At 42.9% G+C, this 22,258-nt stretch overlaps 1 protein-coding gene across 1 annotated transcript in view; it reads right to left on the bottom strand.

Annotated features, from left to right (window-relative positions):
- The window catches only part of tenm1 (teneurin transmembrane protein 1), a 195,744-nt gene that overhangs the window by 17,563 nt on the left and 155,923 nt on the right, over positions 1-22,258 (bottom strand). The window contains exons 23-27 of the mRNA XM_014409889.3: positions 10,492-10,646; positions 7,538-7,621; positions 6,857-7,051; positions 1,840-1,927; positions 111-307 (exon numbers count right to left, since the gene is read on the bottom strand). Coding sequence (XP_014265375.2) covers positions 111-307; positions 1,840-1,927; positions 6,857-7,051; positions 7,538-7,621; positions 10,492-10,646 — 719 coding nt within the window. The remainder of the gene's footprint in view (positions 1-110; positions 308-1,839; positions 1,928-6,856; positions 7,052-7,537; positions 7,622-10,491; positions 10,647-22,258) is intronic.

The raw sequence follows: 22,258 nt of genomic DNA on the forward strand, positions 1-22,258 counted from the left end.
GAGTTAGTCAGTCTGTTAAATTTGCTAATAAATTATGAATTAAAAAGACAATTCGCTGGTATCCAAATATTTTACATGCAAATACACACATTAGGCATTGTGATAAGAACCTGGCTAAAGAGATAGAGCTCCTGGTCCAGAGGTGAGCTGATTTCCACCAGTCCGGCTGGGCTGGGCTGGGGCTGGTTGGGGCTTACAGCTCTGATCCGGATATTGCCCAGATCAGCAATATACAGGGTGCCATTGGGAGCCACTGCCAGAGAGGACGGGGCTTTGAGACGAGCATCACGGGCGTAGCCTCCGTCTCCTGATAGGAAAAACGGGAACTTGTCATTTCGGTAAGGACAGGAAAAGCTCTTTATCAACAAAATAGCATAATTCAAAGCAGCATCAGTTCTAACCACACTGAGAAATACAATTCGTTCTCCAGCGAAAGCGAGAAGTCACAACCAGTCCACACGCAGGTTGGCAAAATACGAGGATCCCATGGTGCCGCTTAAACGGTTATCAGTTTGGCTCAGGACGTGGACCTATTGGGATATGGTAACTTCCCAGTGGAGTGGATATGACCACCTTGATAGTGACCTCGGTCTTATCATGTCTTTGGTTGCACAGCAGGATAACAGCTGGGTGAAGCCCTTTAGATGCTGTCAGCAGTAGGCCCGGGGCCTCTGATGGGTCTGTGCAGACAGCAGGGTGGCAGTTTATCTCGCGACAGCATGCGCATTATGTGTGTATGCTTTTGTGGGCGACCGCGCACGGGCTCGCATCCGTTAGTATCGGCGGGTGTGCGCTCGCATACGTGTCCGCGTTCAAAGACACTGTGTGAGTGTTTACGGCGAAGGGATGGAAACGGAAAGCCTCTGAAGAGAGTAATCATCTGTTAACAGCGAGACATGATTGAAAATATGCAAAGTACAACTCAAGGAATAGGGATGGTTACAGCCCATTGGCTTGTGGCATGGGAGAGACACTTCCCTCCATTTTGAATAGAAAAGAGACTGATTTTTATGAGCAGAATTAAATGATAAAATCACATCCGCTGACACTTACAATGAAAGCACGGCCTAACTGTCAAAAGAACATCTGCTTATTTGTTGGGTCCTTTTCCTCTTCCTTTTATTGCATTTCAGGTGCCCAACCATGATACAGCAACCAGTTAAAACATTCGGCGTGTGGAAGTGAGCATTTTCTTTCACCAGCTGTAATTTGAATGGATTTGAAAGGTTTCTCCTGAGCTGGTTGCTACTGAATTTAGCTGGAGGTCTCCACAAAGAAGAAGCCTTCCTATGAATACAAATATAAATACATCGACCCACACACACACAAGCATCCACTTTCTGTTTAGCCAACACACAAACGCTCACAGTCAAGTCGTTCTCTTAATTCTCCAGCCTGATGTTATAGGCGGTCTTTTCTTTCCTGGGTATTGTCATCATTTATATAAAAGTCATTGTCATATTTTTTATTGTTTTTCAAGGAGAGTCGAAGTGGCTCTTCCTAGACACTAAGATTCCAGCTGACTTTAATAAGTCGGGGAGGGAAAGTGCTAATCAAATTATTGTCCAGCAGGGACGCACGGGGCAGCCAGATTTACCCACTCAATATCAAGATATACAGACTAAATCAAATCCTCCGAGCTTCACAATGCTCCAGTTTTTGTTTCCTCTAAAACTACTTCTGAAGCAGGCCGAATATGATGCCACCAGAATTAATTCTCAAATGCTTTTGCATGTGTTGTAGCGCTCTAATCCTATTAAGCATAATCTAATACGTTCACATTACTTAATCCTGCACTCCTCACATAACAAGTGTGCGTATGTGTGTCTGGTGACCCACCAGAGAAGCAGTCGCAGTTGGGGTCTATCTTGCAATCGCAGTCCGTGGGGGCTCCGGAGATAATCGATATCTCGCCGTTGGTTGACACCTGTGGAGTTTTCAAAAAGCGACATGTCACAACGTGCTGCAGGAGGCCACTGTTAAACAGAAGGTAATGTTCCACAACAGCCTTTGTAATGTCTCGTCTCTCTGGCAAATAAGATAATGATGGCATTTCATATAAAAACCTGCGCTGAGTTACAATATCACTTTGCGTGTATCCGCTGTTCCTTTAGCCAAAAACATCACCGATGATATCTTTGGTGCCTCTCCGTGAAGTTTAGACAAACAAAGGCATTATGCATCTTCGATGTATGACACTATTCCCTTGCTGACTGATTGACAGATCTTTGGAACATTAAGTCTCGCTCTCCAAACAAATTAAGCTGATTGTCCTGATGGGGAGGCGAGCTGCAAATGGAGGTGAAAACTGTTGCAACAACAGCTTGATTTTGATTAATCTTGGGAGGCCGATGCTGCTTAACTAGCCCGAGAGGACCGTGCATTGTTGGAAGATAATTGTCAAAGATGATATGTTTGATGAAGACTTGCTTTTATCAACTTTATGATTCCACGGGGAAAGTTTATCTGAGGTGTTTATTATAAAGCCGTTCCCTACTGCAGCTCGTTTGTTTGCATTGCCAAACCCAGAAAACCCCATGTTTCCAGTGTCTGGGAAAAAAAACAAGTAAATAAGCACAATTCCCACAAAACTACTTTCCAAAATCTCCATTCATCCATCATCTGAGAGTAGAGAAAACCTTACTCCTAATTTTAGGTTAGAAGCAGAATTTCATCACCTTGACCTATAAAATACTCGAATCTAAGGTTTTACGGATCAGGACATAATAAAAGCAGGTAGATACAACCACAATAACAACACAATATATTATGTCAGTGTTAATTTAAGCCAAATTTAGAAGCAGTGAGTGAGGAAACAGTACACGTTTACGCACAGCTTCAATAAGAATTAGAGGGTAAGTAGCAGCCATGTGCTGCTAATCAAATTCACTTTGTTCATTTATCATCAGCAAGTGTGAGCACCTCTATGAAAGCAGAAGCTTTGGCAGTTTGCTGGTCTGGAGGAAGAACAACCCGTTGTTTCCCATCAATCAGATAGAAAGAGTCACAAAGGGAAAACATTCAAGACAGCTGCTAATCTTCACAAGAGTGGAAGTCCCAGCAAATTCGCCCTAAGGTCAGTCTATGCATTGCTCAGAGAAACCATAAAAACACTCAAAATCTACATCTTAGAGTCCACAGACCTAAATCAGCAAGCTAAATGTTAAAGTTCATGACAGCACAATTAGAAATAGACTGAAAAAGTATGGAAGGATGTCAGGGGAGACCCTCTTCTCTCTAAAAATAAGATGGCAGCATGATTCATATTTGAAAAGCTGCATCTGAACGAACCGCAAGACAAAACAATGTCCTTTGGACAATAAAGAACAAATTGGAGCTGTTTGTCCACGATGCACAGCGCAAATTTAGCAAAAACCAAACTCAACATATAAGCACAAACACCTCATATCAACCGTCAAGCACGGTGGTGGAGGGGTGATGATTTGAGCTTGTCTTGCACCTTGCAATCGTTGAGCCCAAAGTAGAGTGCCAACGTATTCTAGAAGCCATCTGTCTGACACCTAAAGCCTGGCAGTAATTGGGTAAAGCATCAGAACGATGATCAAAAGCACAACAGAAACACTGACAAAGAAAAGAACCAAAGCGCTGCCTTGGCCCAGTCAAAGTCTACACCTCAAACTGACTGAAATGCTGTGGCAGGCTCTGAAGAGAGCTGTGCAGAAACGAACCACAAACCTCAATGAACTGAAGCGACGCTGTAAAGACGCGAGAGCCAAAATTCCTCCACAACGAAGCGAGAGACTGATAAGGTCGTCGAGAAAACAGTTAATTCCATTTATTACTGCCACAGGCGGTTTTACAGGGTACTGAATCACGCGGTGTGTTTAGGTTTTTCACACAATGCTTCTGCATTTTGACTTTCGGTAAACAAACAGTGACATGGTGAAACAGATCATGTGCTGTTCTTCATCTCAGCCTTCTCAGAACAAGATTATGTTTTATCTCGTGCTTATTATGTTCTGAAACGTAAGGTGTAATTCGTTTCGCCATGCAAACTGTTCTACTCACACAGGGAAAAAACAGCTTGTTTCCTCTTCACAGTACAACAAATGCTTCATCTTTAAACATGTCCAAAATAAACAGAAAATAAAAAGTTGTTGCAAATTGCCCTTAATTTAAAGCAGATAAAGACGGGCACAACGGAGCAAATGTGGCATGTAATGAGTTTGATTGTAATGCTCCAGTGTGATATAACGAATAACACAGCAACTTATGCAAAATAAAAATTTTAAAAAGCACATATTGGTTATGCATGTGTGGTCCTTGATGTCCTGGCCAAATGTTCTGAGTCTATGTGATGGGAAGACGTGCCTGGACCATGAGCGCAGACCGCAGGCGGTGCCAAGTCATCGCCTAAATACTTAGTATGAAGGCCAAGGCACGTTCACATTTAATAGAGCTTATTACACTAAAAAAAGACTTGCTGGCTAAACAGTACAAGCTGGTGCGAACCATTGAAAGTGAAACCGAGCACTTAATTCACGCATCATTTTTAAAATCAGCTTAAAACATCATGTCAGGTGTATCTGTGTGCAGCGAACTTACCTGAAGTGTTCTGTATTTCATTTCTCCTGCATCACATTGTATTTGCCTGGCTGTTCTTTGTTTCTTAATGCACTGATTGATTGCACATCACAAACTGCTGAGATAATCCCAACTCGTCATCACACACATCTAAACAAATCATCATTAATTTTACTTTACGGCTCGTTGTTACAAAGCGGTGTCATTCACTGTCAGTCTGGCACCTGTTGCTGAATAAGTGTGGAAACCTTAACAAACATGGATGGATCCATTCCTGTCTGAGTCCAACTGAGACGCTTGATAAATAGGAGCCTAAAAATGCCAAACATAAAATAGGTGTGTCAAACGCAGTTTAAAAAAAAAAAAAAAAAAAAGGTCTTTTCATTGCCCATTGCAACATGGCTGGTCGGTACCCAATAAAAAGGCATTTGAGGTATTATATGTTCCTGTCTGCCTCCACATGGACCCAGCGTGTTGCTGCACACCACAAAGGTGCTATTGATTGAGTCCAGCAGGCACTACCTTTGTGCTGTTGGTTCCAAAATGCTGCAGTGCTATGACAACATGCTGCTACCTAATGGAGCAAATGGACAGAAAAAAGTAATATACTATATATACTTCTTTTTTCTCTAAAACTGAAACCGTACTTCTTGATTATTTTTTGAATGCCTTTGATTTTGAGCATCTACGTCCTAGACACAGACTCGACGCACTACCTTGCTGCGTAGCATCTGTTAGGCAAACAACCTGTTCACAGTGGGACTCATGATGCAACAAGTGTGAAGGTAAATTAGTGTCATAAGGCCAGATGGATTGCCAGTGTCAGCTCTAGCTGAGCTGTTTCTTTTTTCCTGTTGTTATTTCCATCAGAGACGTGGAAAACGTTCATGCGAAGAGACAAGAGGCGTGCATTGAAATGTCAGGGTAATATGGAGGAATATACACTGCTCAAAAACATGAGATATCAATGGGGAAAAAGCCTGGATATGGACTGGTTAATGTGTTAGGAATGAAAAGATGTCACATCCTTTGATGGAAATGAAAATGCTCAACCTACAGAGGGGTTGAATTCAAAGACACGTGAAAATCAAAGTGAAAAAATGATGCTGCAGGCTAGTCCATTTTGCTTACATTTCAAATGGTTCTAGTTTGTAGCTTGTATGACCCCACGTGCTTGTATGCATGCCTGACAACATCAGGGCACCTAATGAAACGATGGATGGTGTCCTGGGGGATCTCGTCTCATATCTGGGCCAGGGCATCACCGAGCTCCTCGACAGTCTGAGGTGCAGTGTCAGATGGACTAAAACATAATATCTCAGAGGTGCTCTACTCAATTTAGGTCAGGCGAGCAAGGGGGTCATTCAATGGTATCAATTCCTTCAGCCTCCAGGAACTGCCTGAATACTCTTGCCACATGAGGCCATTGTTGTGCACCAGGAGGATCCCAAGACTCACTGCACCAGTGCAGGGTCTGATAGTAGGTCCTAGGATTTCATTCTGACACCTAATGGCAGTGAGGATGCCAATGCCTAGCCTGTAGAGGTCTGTAGAGACCCTTACATGTCTGTCAGGGTGAAGCTGTTCTCATCTGTGAAAAGCACAGACCACCAGTGGTGGACCAGCCAATCCTGGTACTCAATGGCAAATGCCAGTCAGGGTCCAAGGTGCTGGACTGTGAGCACAGGGCTCACTAAAGGACCAAGTCTGTTTCTGATGTTTTGGTCAGAGACATTCACACCAGTGGCCTTCTGGAGGTCGTTTTCCATCCTGTTCCTCTTTTCACAAAGGAGCAGATTCGGGTCTTGCTGACATGTTGAGGACCTTCTACAGCCCTGACCAGCTCTCCTGAAATCTCCTCTATGGTCTTGATGCTATGCTGGGAGCCACAGCAAACCTATTGATATGTCATCCTGGAGGAATATGAGCAGCGACACTGACACTAGCCAAATACAAATGTAGTGAAAAAAAGCCAGAAAAGAAGAGAAGGGAATAAATGTCAGTGGCCTCCACCTCTAAAAGTATTTCTGATTTGTTGCTCCTCTAGTGCACCTGTTGTTAATTTCATCAACACTAAAGCAGTTGAAACTGATTAACAACCCCCTCGGCTACTTAACTGACCAGATCAATGTCCCAGAAGTTTAATCATCTTGATGCTCTACTCTGATTACAAAGTGTTCCTTTCATTTTTTGAGCAGTATATTAACACTCTGGATAAGTATGGTCTTTTGCAACTTCAGTATAAATTTGCAACATGAGAACTGCGATAAATGCATCATTAACAGGTGCCCTCAAAAGTCTTTTTAGTGACCTGCTGGATGCGGTTGATTCGCCTCTCATCAGTCTCAGCAATGTACAGCGTGCCCAGGTGGGACAGGGCGATGGCCTTAGCTGCCTCCAAGGTGGCGCGCACAGCTGCCCGGCTCACCAAGTGATGGTCAATACCTGGAACCTGGCAGTGGATGGGACGTCCTGCTACAATCCGCACCTGCAGACTTTCTGACACCTAAGAAAATACACCACAACGTATTATCTGTTATAAAAGAGAGAGGCACAATACAGACACTTACATCAATTCAACAGAGTCAGCCACTCTGTTGAATTGCTTTGGTTTTGATCCGGTGTATCAAACATCGCCTGCCTCATCTCCTGACTCATTACTTTTGAACATGCTCAAACAGGCAATTCATTAATTTCGGAGAAAAAAGTTGAGTGACATTTTCTTAAAAACAACTCCTGCAGAGACCTGTGATAGCATGTTATTTTTTTAACAAGGTGCTTTTTTTTGCTTTCTTTTATGTTAGCAGCCTCACTCACTCTAAATGCACCTAAAGTGACAGCACTGCAATTTGTGAAAAATATTTTATTACCCTCTCTTCCACTGCTACATATAGTCCCAATGTCTCATAAGAAAGCAGATGAATGAATGAGAAGCAGGCGTATATTTCCCTCTCTTGCAAGCCTCTGCTTTGTTTCGTGCGTATTTCTCTACCTGCAGGACGATGTTGTTGTCAAGGATGTACAGGGAGTTGTCCAGTGGGTTAATGGCCAGGTCTGTTGGCCACTCTAGCCGCACCTGAGGAATGACAAACACTTATTGTATATTTCTGTGAAGAAAAAAAAAAAGCGAGAACAAAAGAGCAAAGAAGTCCTTGGTGGCAGCTGCCCACAAGAGCCAGTTACAGGTGATACAAATAACATCTCCTTAATAACATAGTATTAGGCCTCCTGACCCTCCCTGCTCATGCAAAGGTCAGTAGCGGGCAGGGAGCCTTCCCTGTGTTTATTCAAGACTCACACTGGCTCGCTTCGGCACTGTTCCAAATGTCATCCAATAACCGTGATCGCTGCCTGCTCAAATAGCACACCCTGTCCGCTAACACTGTGGGGGTCAAAGGCAGGCAAACCTACACCAGCGCACAGCCACCCACATGACTGTCCATCTCACTCGCAGGCGCCCGTGACCGCTGCAGAGACGACGCGGTGCGTCTGAAGGATGAGGTGATTGATGACTCCGAGGACGGATTGGTAAATAAATGGATCATGTTAAATTGCCACTGACATGTCCAATTATAGGCCCTGTCAAATGAGAGACTAGAAGGTTGACTCTGAAATTCCATTTTTAAAGATAGAGAGATTCATCAAGCAGGACTCACGGTGTCCCATGCATCAAATCCCTGCTGCACACGATATTGAACTTTGCTGTGACGGCAGGCGATTGCTTCGAGAAGCTGACCTGCACACAGAGCTGAAATCCAAGTTCTTTGTGTTTTTCATTTGTATATATTAAGAGAGCTTCAGCTTGCATTTCCACATCTCTTAAACAGAAAGCCAATATTATTACCAGAGATTTGAGCAATGCAGTATCTCTGCTTATAAGCACCAATGGTAGGAGATGGATTTAGTGTGTTGCTATGATACACTGCTCACCATACGTACTGATGAGAGACGAGTACTGCAGGAAAAAAAGTCTTATCAACAAAAGGTAAAAGGTACAACATTTATTTATTTAATTTTAGAGTATCTAGTTGCTAAAAACATTGGGAGATGTTGTAAAGTGTAACATTGTTTATAACATATCAGTGAAGTAGATACAGCAGTAGGGACATGCTTCCCACTGTGTTGCATCACCTCTCTTTGTTTGGAGATCAGTTGCTGCAGTTTTGAAAGCAAAGTGTTTACCTGTTCTTGCTGAATATAGGATTTCACATGCTGAACAGTCTGTGGCCTTAGAATACTCCACATATTTCCACTTGGGTGTTGGATTTGACACTGCAGGCACTCTAGTCTAGCACCTGGATTTCTTTAATGCACTGTTGTTGTAATGTCATTACTATGACAACATACATTGCTTCAAAACCTGCTGCCCCTATGTTATGTGCACTTGTCTGTACAATGATAATCATTGGAGGAACCCTCGCTTCTCTAGAAGTTCAGATTCTGATTGGTCACATCACATCAGTGGATGTTGAATCATGGAGGCAGCAACAAAAACTGTTCCTGAGCTGTGAATTCTTCTCCCAAATCACATTTGTGTTTTTTAGCGTACTGCCTGGAAACCCAAAGATCACGGCCACTCAGTTTTTGATTTTGTCCCATTTCTATTTCTCCCGATTCTCTGAAAATATTTGAGATAAACATTTTCAACGCCTCCCCTTCTTTTTCAATTATTTATTGAATTATGTTATTTTGAAACTATTGAACTACACAGAACTGCACTGAAAAATGTCTTTTGTGCTTGTGGCTGAAATGCAAAAAAAGCCTCATATTCAGATGTTGTCCTGTGTGCAGAGAAAGCCTGTTTACGCCTTTTTTTTTCCAGAAAAGAGAGGCTTTGAGGCTTTCTCTTATTTGGCCTGACATTACTGTGAGCAGCGTGACAGTGTGAGGCAGAGCCTGAAAGCAGGTGTCACAGGGCTAAAGCGGGAGACACCCTTGAGGATGTCAAAACTGCACTTTGGAGTACTTGACTATACCTGAAACCAGCTGGGGAGATAACATTGTTAGGCCTTATTTGACACCATCAAGGAGTTCAGCAGTTCTTTTTGGTTTAAAACACACAGTGACGTAGCTCTGTGTACTCATCCCCTTCCCGTTTTTTGTAATCAACACAATAAAACCCATTCATTACAGACAGCTAACATTAGCATGCCTCGCTAATGTTAGCTGTCTGTAATGAATTTTTTGAGCTGTGTAGGTGAGTGGCAGATGACTCTGCAGTGCTGGAATAGCATTAACATAAAGGACAAGGAAGAGCAATCATTTCCAGTATTAATAATCTGTATCCTTGCAGACTTAGTGAGCTAAACTATCAAACTGAGAAGTTCAGAAATGATAGCCTAGCTTGGTAGCTTGTACTTTCAGGAGAAAGCTAAGTTGAATGTAGACAAAGTGCTACAACAGCCAAGAGATGATGAGCAAAGATGACACATTGAGGTCACACATTGTTTTTTTGTTTTGTTTTTTAATTCAACGAAGAATGAATTTGACATGATCTGAACAATGAGTAACAAACAACGAGAAGAGCCAGGAGGCAGCACGGGCCCCTTTAACGACACATAATATCCCCTCTGGGAATTCACCTGGCTTGAACATTGATATTCACACACACATACACAGGCGCTCACATCCCTATGTGTGGGCAGAGATCCCTCTATAGAGCCAGTAGCTCATCTATAATTCATCCTTTGCTCTAATAGGCCTGATATAAGTTAGCAGTGTGATCTGAAGGCTGCCAGATCAAACCTATGCAGTCTTTGGTCTCTCCTTCACACACAAGCACACATACCTTGAAGAAATGATAAAGGTTCTCAGTAGAAGAAGCTTTGCAGTGTATACTGCTGTTTAATAAGCAGGCTTATTTTTCTACAGATTATTAAAACAACAGCATTCACAGCAAATCTGCTTTCCGCTGGTCATCGAAACTCTGCCGCATTATTAACTCACCTGGCCGATGTCCATGCGTGAATCGCAGCTTAGCGGCTGCGTCGACATCAGTCCGTTTGAACCAATCACAGTGGAGAGCAAACCCCTCTCATTAATCTTCTGAATGGTGGTGCCATCAACGAAGTAGACAACTCCTCCTTTATCCACAGCAATACCTAGGCGGGTGAGAGAGAGACAGAATGAGCTTTTGGAGATGACAGAGAGAAGCGAGCGGGGGGTGAGAGAATGAAAAGGGAAAACGAGAAAACCTAAAGGAGAGAAAGGAAGAGGGGAGATGAGTAAGGGGAGAGAAGTAGAGTGGAGAGAGGAGAGGGCTTGGGAGAGGCATCCAACTCAGTTAGACATTCAGCTCAGCAAGTGGCTGTCTTATCAAAGGCACTGCACCACAGAAATGTAATTATATTTCCATTCCAGAGCCCACTAAAGGGATTAGAACAATGCAACTGGAGGAAGAAGTTATTTGTCACATTAGATGTGAGCAGGGTGCCGCAGTGAACTTTTGACATTTGATGCTTCTGCAAATGTGCTTTATAAATGAGCATCCACACTTCAAACACACGTGCACATGCCCGCATGTGCATACATGCGCACTTGTATTTGCAGAGTGCTCTGGGACGCAAGCTTTGCCAGCGCTGTTTGCTATTAACAGCATATACTTGAACTCTCCATGCAGTGGAGTTCTGCAGCAGAGAAAGGAAAAGAGGTAAGTCCAGGTATTAAAGGTCAGGGCAGCCTATGAATCATCTGTTATGGATGAGGAGCAACCTTCATCCCCGCCTCATCTTCATACCGAGAATAGGCCTTTGATTCAATAATACTCCACTACTCAGCCCTCACCTCTTACTACATCAATCTCACTCGATTGCTTTCACTTAGCATCTGTGACAATAAGCCATTTTTTTAGCATTTCTACCTGCCATCTCCAGCGCATGTGTGCCATTTACGAATGATTTTTATTTTTTATTCTGCATCATTAAGTCACAACATGTTTATGCGCTGTGTATATAATTTCATCTCACACTGGCCTCCAAGGACTTCATGGAGACAAAACCTACTTATTGCATTTCCAATCAATGACAGAACTAAGCGGTTTAAATATAGTAGACTATAAAACAGTAGAAAGCATTAAATAGCATGACAACATAGAGTCTTATAAGCAGATTCTGTTCCTTAATTTTGTCTTTAACATTTCATCTCTTTAACCACACAAGGATATAGAAAAAATGGAGTCATTGGTTGAATCCAAGTTCATAGTTGACTCAGCTCTCTTTTTTCCCCCCATAAGGGAAATATCTAACTTTTTAGCAGATAAATGTTATGTGTAAACCTCCTAGTTGCTAACTTTGTCCTTTATTGCTGTCTCACTTTGAATATTACCACTAGTATGTTTCCATGAAGTACACTATGTAACTGCTGTGTAATTTTACTAGGTAAAAGAACGAGTAATTGCTAGCAGCGTGCTGTAATTTCGACACTGTTGTGACCAATCTAACACGGCAAATTCTGCACTTAATGGAACTGACCGTGCTGCAAAACTTTATCCTCTGACAACATATTTATTATGAAATAGTGAAGATGACATTTTAACATAAATAAATACCAAATAACGGCACAACACATGAAATGACCCAGACACACTAGAGTAAAAACAGGACTGTTTTTGTGTTCGGCAACCGACTGCGAGTGTGCAACACCCTCAACCTCTGGGCGACACTTTTGAACGCATGACCTGGTTGCAGCCTGACTCAGGATGTCAATTTCTAAATGTCTGTGACGCATCTCCTTGGAATAGGGGAACTGACTCAGGTAATCGCCAACTGGTTGTATTCTGATTATATTCTGATTATATTCCCATATGAAAGCTAGCTATGCCATTTTGTAGTTAAATCTCTGCAGCAACTATGTCACTATTTGTGGATACGTTTCTGATTTTCTGTTTGATGTTCTGGCTGGACTCTGAAAGTAAGTAGTTCATGTGAATTTCTGTGTATGCAGATGAGATTTTTGCAATAGTGTTTTCACAGTTAATCAGCATATTATCACAAACAGTCATGACCAACATGTCCCCATTCATTTGCAAACTAATAGGAGACTGATGGCAGACTGATTCTGCCTGATTGTTGTTTTATCAGCGTGTTGATGCGTCAGAGTTGGTTTGAAGACAGCCACTGACTGTGAATGGTCACAAGCCTGGTCCCAGTCTTTAAAGGGAAAAACAAAGTTCACAACAATTCTGTTTGCGCTATTTTTTACCTGCTATGACTGTAGCGTGACATCAATGCCACAAAAAATGCTGCTCTAAGCTAATTAGCTAGCACTGGCATCACATATTCTTCATCTGATGACTGATAATTGGACCTTCTAGCCAAGATGGTGACCCCTGAATATGAAGGTAAAGCAGCATGTTGTACATAACGACTTCTCAGAGCTCTATCCATTGCCTGTTCGAGCCAGAAATGATGAGTGTAGTTTTGTGAACCAAAACATTAAAAAGTTGCAAAGTCATAAGATAAACAAAATATGCTAAAACACACTGTGGAGCTGAGGGGAGTTATGTGTGGCTTCCTTACTAAAAGTGACCCCTTTGACAGGAACACAGAGTCACTGAATCATTTCTTTCATATCTAAAGAATATTGATTAGTTCAGCTTTAAAAAATGTCAGAACACAGTGGAAATTTCCTGGAACAGAAGATAATTGTTTCAAGTTGTTTTTTTGTTGTTGTTTTGTTTTTAAGATTTAATGGGCTCACTGAGACATTCAGCTTATCGTGATTAAATTGGGCAGTGGAGTGAAATCATCAGTATGCAGTACAACTACTCCCCCATCATTCAGTCATCTTTTCTAGTTCTGTCAGTCTTTCTCCTTCCAAACTCTGTCACGCTGGATTATTTCGAGATGTGCCTCTGTTCGCTCTGAGAGCCCAGGATAAAAATCATTACTGCCCTTTCCCCGGGTAGCTCTAATGTCTCATCCTCCTTGACATACAATAGCTTTCTTTACACATGCTTTGTGTTCAACGCGCGCACACGCACGTAGACGCGCACTAAAAAAAGTGATGCACTGCCGCCGCAACTAGATTCACAAATGTCCTCAGACCGAGCAACCCTGGACCGACCCTGTGAGTCATAAATCGCGCAGGTGGAGTGGTGGTGGAAAAGGGAGGTGGGCAAAGGGGGAGGGCCAGGGTCAGTGTGTTTCCTCCAGGGGCCAGAAGGTGAACTGCAGAGCTCTCCCTCCTGGCCCCTTCATCATTTCTCTGACACAAACAGATTACAGCACCCACACAGCCTCAGCCCTCCTCGGCAACACCTTTCCACTCCTCGTCTTGCATTTCCCCAGCTCTCCATCCTCCCTAACCTGATCTTCCTCCACTCTCTCTTTCCCCCTCCTCTCTTTGCTTTTTTCTTGTCCTTTGCTTTCTGTTTGCTGTCGCGCTCTCTGTGTCTTGCCCTGTATCTCGCAGGTGTTAATCAAATCACTGACCTCTGGCGCTTGGATAATGTTTAGGCTCTGTTTTTTTTTTTCATCTTCTCTCTATTCAGCCCATTTTTTATTCTTCCATCTCTTCCTCTTGGCCTTGCCATTCTTCCTCCTGTCACCTGCTATTATGCAAGAGGGACGTCTCAACCCACAGTGCAGTCTGAGCCCACTTAGGCCTGAAATTTGGCACTTTCTCCCTGCTGTAACACCATCCTCGTATTCCTCCTACTTTCCTTTCACTTTCCCATCCATTCCTCCTCCTAGCACTTTCTCGCTAAACCTGTCCCTGATCTTAGAGCTCATAAATCCTGCACAAGGACATGACGAGTCAGCCAGGACTCTCCCTCAATACTGATTTCTGTTCTCTCCCTCTGTCCCTGGATATTATTCTTTCTTTGCCCGCCTTGGTCTCACAGACTTCCAGCCTAAATTCCCACTTCCCGCTAGTTTTTTTCCTGTATTATGACATCCTTATTATGCATACTCGGGATCGGCATATCACATATTTATACAAACAGGTTCTAAATAGATGCCAAACTACCATTAACAGTAAACAAAGTCTTATTCATTCACACACAAGTACGAAAATAAAGAAATATTGCTGTTATTGCTCGACATTGGTGACAGGATTTACACCAGTTTATGTGTTATTTAAAAGCATTTTGCCGTATTTATTGAAAAGGTGGTAGATTAGTCCACATTCTCCTTGTCAGGGACTGGATTTCCTGCTGTCTTTTATAAAGCTGTGTGCTGCTTTAAGGGAATTTACAGCCCCGCCGTATAGCCAATGGATACTCAGAAGACATCAAAAGATTTACTGTTTCTCCCTGGGTGAACCTGGCACTCTGATACTCATGTTTAGAAGCTGGCAGACACACCGGTGGAGAAGTAATTGAGATAAATCTCAACTCCACGGGGAAACGGACATTTGGCTAAAGTTGGGACAGGATTTTATCATCAAAGAAAAGTGAATTAGACTGAGTTGCGGTGACCTTGGAAAAAACAGAGGGAAGAGGGAGTGGAGGGAAGGGGAGGATGATACAGTGACGCTATTCACATGCAGCTCAGATTTAAGACGAAAATGCAGCCAAAGAGGGGGGAAAAAGACAGACAGTGCCAAAAGAGGTGGGAAAGAGAAGAAGGGTGGTAATAAGACAGAGGTCGTGATGAGGAATTGCTCCAATTAACCATTACAGTCCAATCACTCTCAATCAAAGAATCTCTTTGTTCTGTGTCCTTGTCAAAAGAATATCAGTTCTAACGGCCCCCTGTGGCAATGCAGTACAATCCAATCTGATTAATGCCTTGAAGAGAGGGGTCTTAGAGAACATCAGTGTTGATTACAGCTATTTGAAGAGAGGATGCCACCAGGAGTTCTCTGAGCAAAGAGCGAGGGAGAGGTGAGGAAAGGTGTAAGGTGAGAAAGAAGATAATGTGTAATACGGTCATTAGAACACAAGTTGTGGATTATATATCTTATTTAGTAGCACTCGGAGACAACACTACAGGCTTACAGTAACATCAGGATGTGGTGTGTGTGTGTGTGTGTGTGTGTGTGTGTGTGTGTGTGTGTGTGTGTGTGTGTGGTGCACAGTGACTGCTAAGACCTGAGCACTCGAGAGCACAGGAAGTCAGCCTTATGGTGCTATTCAAGTTTTCCTTAACAGTACTTTCACCTTTCAAACATTGACAGCAAAGCTGCCAAAAGAGGTGCTGCTATAGACGAAAGAGAGAAGAAACGTAAAATCACACACACATCAGTGTCTGACAGGCAGTTAACCAGCACGTACATGTACAGAAGAAACACAATGTAAAGGGATGTGGTAAACAGGAGAAGAAAGCATAATTTGCACAGTTTCGTTTATATATGAAAACTCTGACGCACCCACACAATCACAGCACAACACATGGGGGAGAGGAACACACACACACACACACACACACACACACACACACACACACACACACACAGGGTGCCAGCAGCCCGAGGTGTAAGCCATTCAATCTGCCCTCCCGTATCCCCCAGGCCCAGTGAGTGTTAATGACATGGACTGACATATTATTACAACATCTACAGTAAATGATGCGAGCTGGAGCTGATTATGGCCCGTGGCATTTCTGTACAAAGTAACTGTATGTGACTGACAACTGAATGCAGAGCGATAGACAGTTTCACCTGCACGACTGGCCCAAGCGAGGCACACTGGCCATAAATAAAGTCAACCACATTAGCTGGGGAAAGCCTGCAGGGTTCACTAACTGCTGCAGTCCAATTGTGAGTGAAGCTGAATAACAGACTGTCTCAGAGTCTTTAGCTTGCTGTGTGGTTTGCACCTCACCTTCACCATTTCTCCTTGAAAACACACAACGCTGCCGGTACGTAAAAGTGTGAATGTGTGCACATGTTCGCGGCAGCTTGTGGGTGTGTGAGTGTTTGTGTGCGCGCAATGCATGCAATGAAGAAGCTAGGCGGAAAAGATAAGGCTTGGCAGTTAATCACATTGTGCATATGCAAATATAGAGCGGGTAAATCAGAGCGTCTGCAGATACACACACACACGCACAACTTTCATCAAGACACTTGGGTCGCCCATGTGCACTAAAGGAGGGAAAATAAACCGCCTCATTCAATTTCAGAATTGTGAAACGCCTCTGTGCACTCTGTGGTATATGTGTGAGTCCAAATGTGTTCATTTCACACAATGTTTGATTGCACACCTGTGCAAAGAAGAAAAAGTTGTGCTGTACACATTTTGCTAGTGCTGCAATCAGTCCCCGATCCTGCACCTTCTGCAGCAAACGGCTCTATAATCTATGACATGCTCATATCCTAACTGCTGTGCTATAGTTGCTCCTATTTCCCCAATCAAACACGTTCTATCGATCAATACCAAATAGCAGAGGCGTGTATTTCTTGTGGATCTTTGGTAAGCAGAAATAATTCATGCTTCTTGTAATTAATTATTCATTGAAGCCCCACAGAACAGACAGTGGCTTAGTAATTAAGTCTGAATCAGACACTGTGGCTCATCTAATTACCAACCACTATAAGTTTGTTAACATATTAACCCGCATTAATTAATTATTGATAGCGTTCTCCTTTATTTTGAGCTGGTATAGTTCCCAACTACACATGTATGGCGAGGCGAGGAATTCTCGCACGCAGAGACCTGAAAGGAGATTTTGAATTAGTTGCATGCTAATATTCATGCAAATAAACATTTTTTCCCTTTTCTTTTTCAGAAAAATATGCGATTCGGTGGTAATTGCCTTGTTTGATAGCAAAAGAGAGATCCAAAGCAATCACAGAAGCGGAAGACAAACTCAATTATAAAAAGCAATTGAAATGCTTTGGACTAGAAAGCTCCATGAAAGGCTGAGGGGTTTGGGATCTGTGCGAGTGTCTTGCAGATTATGTCGCACTGTTTAGAACATCAAACAAAACACAAGAAGGTCTATCAATAGGCGCTCTTTTACCAAACACGCCATCGTGGCAATATTGCATGATGCCATGAAAATGGCAACAACAAAAAAGAAAAAACAGCAACAAAAAACAGGAAGTGGGATCAGATGGGAGGAACAAATGTTCTGACATCTGAAAAAAAGCAAACGGAAGAGCGGCAGAAAACTACTATAGAGTGCAAATCTATGCAGCTTCCACCCAAACAAAGTATCCCACGTACAAAGACATCCCAGTGTCCTAGCCAGAGGCAGCACCAGTGTAGTCTCTATCACAGTCATCTAAGATTTTGCCTCATCGTTTTCCCAAACAACTGTGTGAGCACATCCTCGGGTTGAGATGTGACAAATGGACTCTTGGAGAGCTGCAGGTGATAATAGTGCCCAGGTGTGAACAATTACTGGCTCTGTTTTTCCACCCCTTTAACAGCTGCTGACCCCCACTCTCACACAGGGAGATTCAGCTAAACTGCTATGTGCAAGTACGTCCGCTACCATCGCTCCGCTTTTTCATCTTTCTGCCCAGTACGTCTAAAGAACTGACTGGCTAACAGCAAGCACGAGTTTACTTTCTCTCCCCTCTCATCAGAACTCCCTCCACCCCCGTGACCGAGACAAATGCGTCCATCTGTGTGTATCGCCCGTATTTTGGGCTTTCACCTCAAATAAATGCAATTTATTCCTCCGCGGTAGCAAAGCTCCACTCCTCCTGTCAGTGTGCCAAGCTCCCAGTGGAGGTTGACAGGCCAGCTGCCAGCAGTGGCCATCCCGACCAGTTAAAGGGACACGTGTGTCACATTTCCCATGATCACACTGACGTTGTCAGCCTGACATACCTTTAACGAGGCTTCCATAACTAACTGCCTGTCCCTTCAGAATCGGAAACACAGACGGTCCGGCGACCAGCGGCCTGTCAATCAAAAACGAGCATATACAAGTTTGCTGACTGGCACACATGTTGCACCTTTGGCGCAAAGGCTCAGCCCTTGGCCTTAAGCCTGCATGTCTTATTGACTCTGCGCTTCATTACACACACAGTGAGCTTCAGTAATCTCTCTGAAGCTACTCTACACACTCCGACTACAAACAAGGTAGCTGTCAGTCTCTATAGCGTACCACCTATTTATTGCTTGAATAGGAGGCATTGTAAAGGCAGAGCCTTGTTGTTAGTGTATAATCGTACTTTCTTTTGTCCTGTGTATACCTTGACAGCAGACAATTTCTTCTCAGAATATCAGTTTTCCGCTGACCCTGACCTTATCAGAATGTAGCACGAATAATTTTTGAAAGCAGTCCCTGTTCTTCCAAGTAATCCCAGATAAGCCTGATTCATCTATCTGATTCAGCTAAAAAATAAAGTTCAACTGACCATCCCTCTACTACCATTAGATGAATTCCATCTCATGTTTTAATACTCTTAGATCTGAGGACTACCAGGTCTCTGAAACCCTGAGTCAATGGGTCAGCAAAAAAGTTTGCTAGAAATGTTAAAGGTGTAATGTGTCACTGTCGGGGACCATTTATGGCAATAAATAAAATATATTGTGTGGAATGCTCTATTCTATGTGTTAGTCAACAACTAAATCCAACCAATTTTACACCAAACTGCCAAAAGTATTCACCCACCCATCCAAATCCCATATAAACCCATAAAAAATCCAGCACCTAGTCATGCAGAGCGCTTCTACAAACATTTGTTAACGAACGGGTCGCTTTCAGGAGCTGAGTGAATTCCAGGATGGTACCGTGATAGGATGCCACCTGTGCACCAGGCAAATTTCCTCACTACTAAATATTCCACAGTCAACTGTTAATGGAATTATAACATAGTGGGAGTAATTGGGAACAACAGCAACTCATCTAGGCCACATAAATCACAGAGTGCGGTCAGCAGATGCTGAGGCTCATAGTGCTCAGAAGTCGAAAACTTTCTGCAGAGTCAGTCACTATAGCCCTTCAAACTTCACGATACCTTCAGATTAGCGCAAGATCAGTGAGCTTCATGGAATGGGTTTCCATGGCCGAGCAGCTGCAACATCACCAAGCAACATCACCAAGCATCATGCTCCAAGCATCATGCTCCCAACTTTGTGGGAACAGTTTGGGGATGGCCCCTTCCTGTTCCAACATGACTGCTCATTAGTGCACAAAGCAAGATCAATACAAACATAGATGAGTGAGTTTGGTGTAGAAGAACTTGACTGGCCTGCACAGAGTCCTGACCTCAGCCTGACACAACACCTTTGGGATGAATTAGAGCAACAACTGCGAGCCAGGGCATCTCTTCCAACATCAGTGCCTGACAAATGAGCTTCTGGGAAAATGGTCAAAAAAAATCCCATAAACACTCCTAAAACTTGCATAAAGTCTCCCCAGAAGAGCTGAAGCTGTTATAGATGCAAAGGGTGGGCCAACATTATACTAAAACCTATAGATTAAGAATGGGATCCCACTCAAGTCCTTATGTGTGTGACGACAGAGGAGTATATATATTCTCCCCTGTAAGGGATTTCTGAAGCTCCAAAATGTTTTTGGCACACTATGAATTAAAGTACCTGACTGAAAAATTTTAAAATCTTCCAAAGGGTTTATAATAAAAATCAGAATATTAAATCAGAATTAGCACCTGTCAAGAAACCCAAGGTCACTTTACATACAAAATCCATCTGCATTTATTGTAAGGCAGCAAAGAAAGCTGTTTCAGTAAATGACTTTGTCCAATCATAATTTTAAAAATCAGACTCATTTCACATTACTTGCTATTACTCATGCAGAATAACACATTGTGGATGCTGTAGCATGCATCTATTGAAAAGTGTTCTCTTTAGGACTGTACAGAAGGCCAGCAGAGGTCCAGGCGAATGTACTTTAGCAAATATAATAAACTGAAAAATCCACAGTTTGGAGTTTTGTTGAACTTATTTTTGTTGACTGACAGCTAAGTCCTCATTCTGTCTGAAAGGAGCTGAAAAGAGCTGTCTAATCAAACTCAAAGCATTCTTCACCAGAAAGTCTAGGACTGGTTGCAAGCCTCAGCCAGCCAGTCAGGCTGGAGTTAACATCCCTGTAAGTTTTATACATAAGGCTAATTCTGAACAAAACACAATGTTGAACCAACGAAAGCAGAAAATCCTCCAAATATGGAGTTCTGCAGCTTCTAAAACATAAATGCTTTTATCTACAGTACAGATTTCGCGGTGAATCCCTAAGATTACTAACATCAGTCCAGTATCTGAGTGATGTTGGCGAGGAAGGGCCAGAAGAGTGTCTTTTCTCCAAACGCTACAGAGTGAATTTGACCTTTCACCTTTGAAATCTGAACATCACTTCATCTTTCATGCCATCTGACATTTGTGTAACATCCTGTCGTGATTAGCTAACAGTTATTGTGAACTATGTACTTTTTCTTAGGCCAGGGTGGCTTTTTTACACGTAAATATTTCTACCATATTAGAAGAATCCCGAAAAACTCACTTAAATTCCCTAAAGACGCACCAAAAATATCACTTTCATGAGAGCAGACAGACAAGTCCTTAAATGCAGCAGTTCTGGCCACAGCTGTCACCAGTGCAAAAGCATGAAAACATTGCTCAGATGCTTAAATGACATATGTCAACAATTCCTGACAAGCAACGTCTTTACCTCTCATAAATAATGACAACGCCAAAGTAGCGTGACCTTGTCACAAAGCCAGGATGCCCCCTGTGGGACTTGAGTCCCAGAAAGACAAACCCAAACAGAAAGTTTGACATTTGTTTGACAGTGCAGAGCAGCGGCGTTCTCTTGACCACAGACAAACAGAACTTACAGTTTCTGAAAGTGGCAGTTTTACAGTTTCTAGATTACATTATTAACAGTTGTGTATTATTAGCAGTCCAGTGCAGTCCAAAGCACTTCAGCTCTTATAACTGGTGCAAAACTGATTCCCACTTAAACTGATGACAACGTGTTGGTCACCAGTATTACCAGATCAGCAGTTAAAGCCTATTTGAAAAGCACTGACAGAAAACTAAAAAACTGACTTTCTCTCTCTGTGTATATGTTCATAAAAACCCAAGCTGTTTAGCTGTGACTGAAAGAACATTCAGCATCAGAGCTCTAGTGTTTTTTTTATTGTCAAGTGTTTCATTAGACCATCTGGAAAGAGCCTAGTGTGACTTGTGGCAGTGGGTCAGCTGGAAATTTTCAGAAAAACACGCGGCATAAAGTGAGGCTGCATGCATTATTTACCCAGAGTTATCTTTTAATGCGATGCAGTCGAGCAGGGCCTGTCACTGTTTCATACAGCGACAAAGTCAGCAGTAAAAATGCAGACATGACACGGGCCATGTGTCTGCAATTCTTTCCCCAGCTATGTCAAACTTGGCTCACCTGCTGAAAAAGTCCTGATGTACCTGCGTTGCTATGTGCCTTGCCTCACGCTCTTTTGCTTGGCCCTCCAGATTTGCCGCTGGCAGCTATATTCTTAGCATTATTTCTGAGAGAAAATGAGTCTCTGGCACAGTTTCATATTGTGGCTGCTCAACGATGCATTTCTGCCTCGACAAAACCGCCGCCGCTCTCCTAATTATCATGGATGCTGCAGTGTGAAAACGAGCTGCGGTAGAACTAGCATGACCCAATGGCGTCTCCTCTATTTTGCATTATCATAGAGTATGCTGCTGTTTGCCTTGCTGTGTGATTAATTCATGTGTGTATCATTAATGCAGGAATGTCCAGGGGCAAAGACAAAAGCTCGGTCAATGCGAAAGGAAACACGGGGGCAGGCTGTGCGCGCACGTGCACGTGCTCACACACGAACCGAATCTTTGAGTTCAAAAAACGCA

The sequence above is a fragment of the Maylandia zebra genome, linkage group LG2 (genome assembly GCF_041146795.1).
Source record: "Maylandia zebra isolate NMK-2024a linkage group LG2, Mzebra_GT3a, whole genome shotgun sequence".
In the NCBI taxonomy this organism is placed as follows: Eukaryota; Metazoa; Chordata; class Actinopteri; order Cichliformes; family Cichlidae; genus Maylandia; species Maylandia zebra.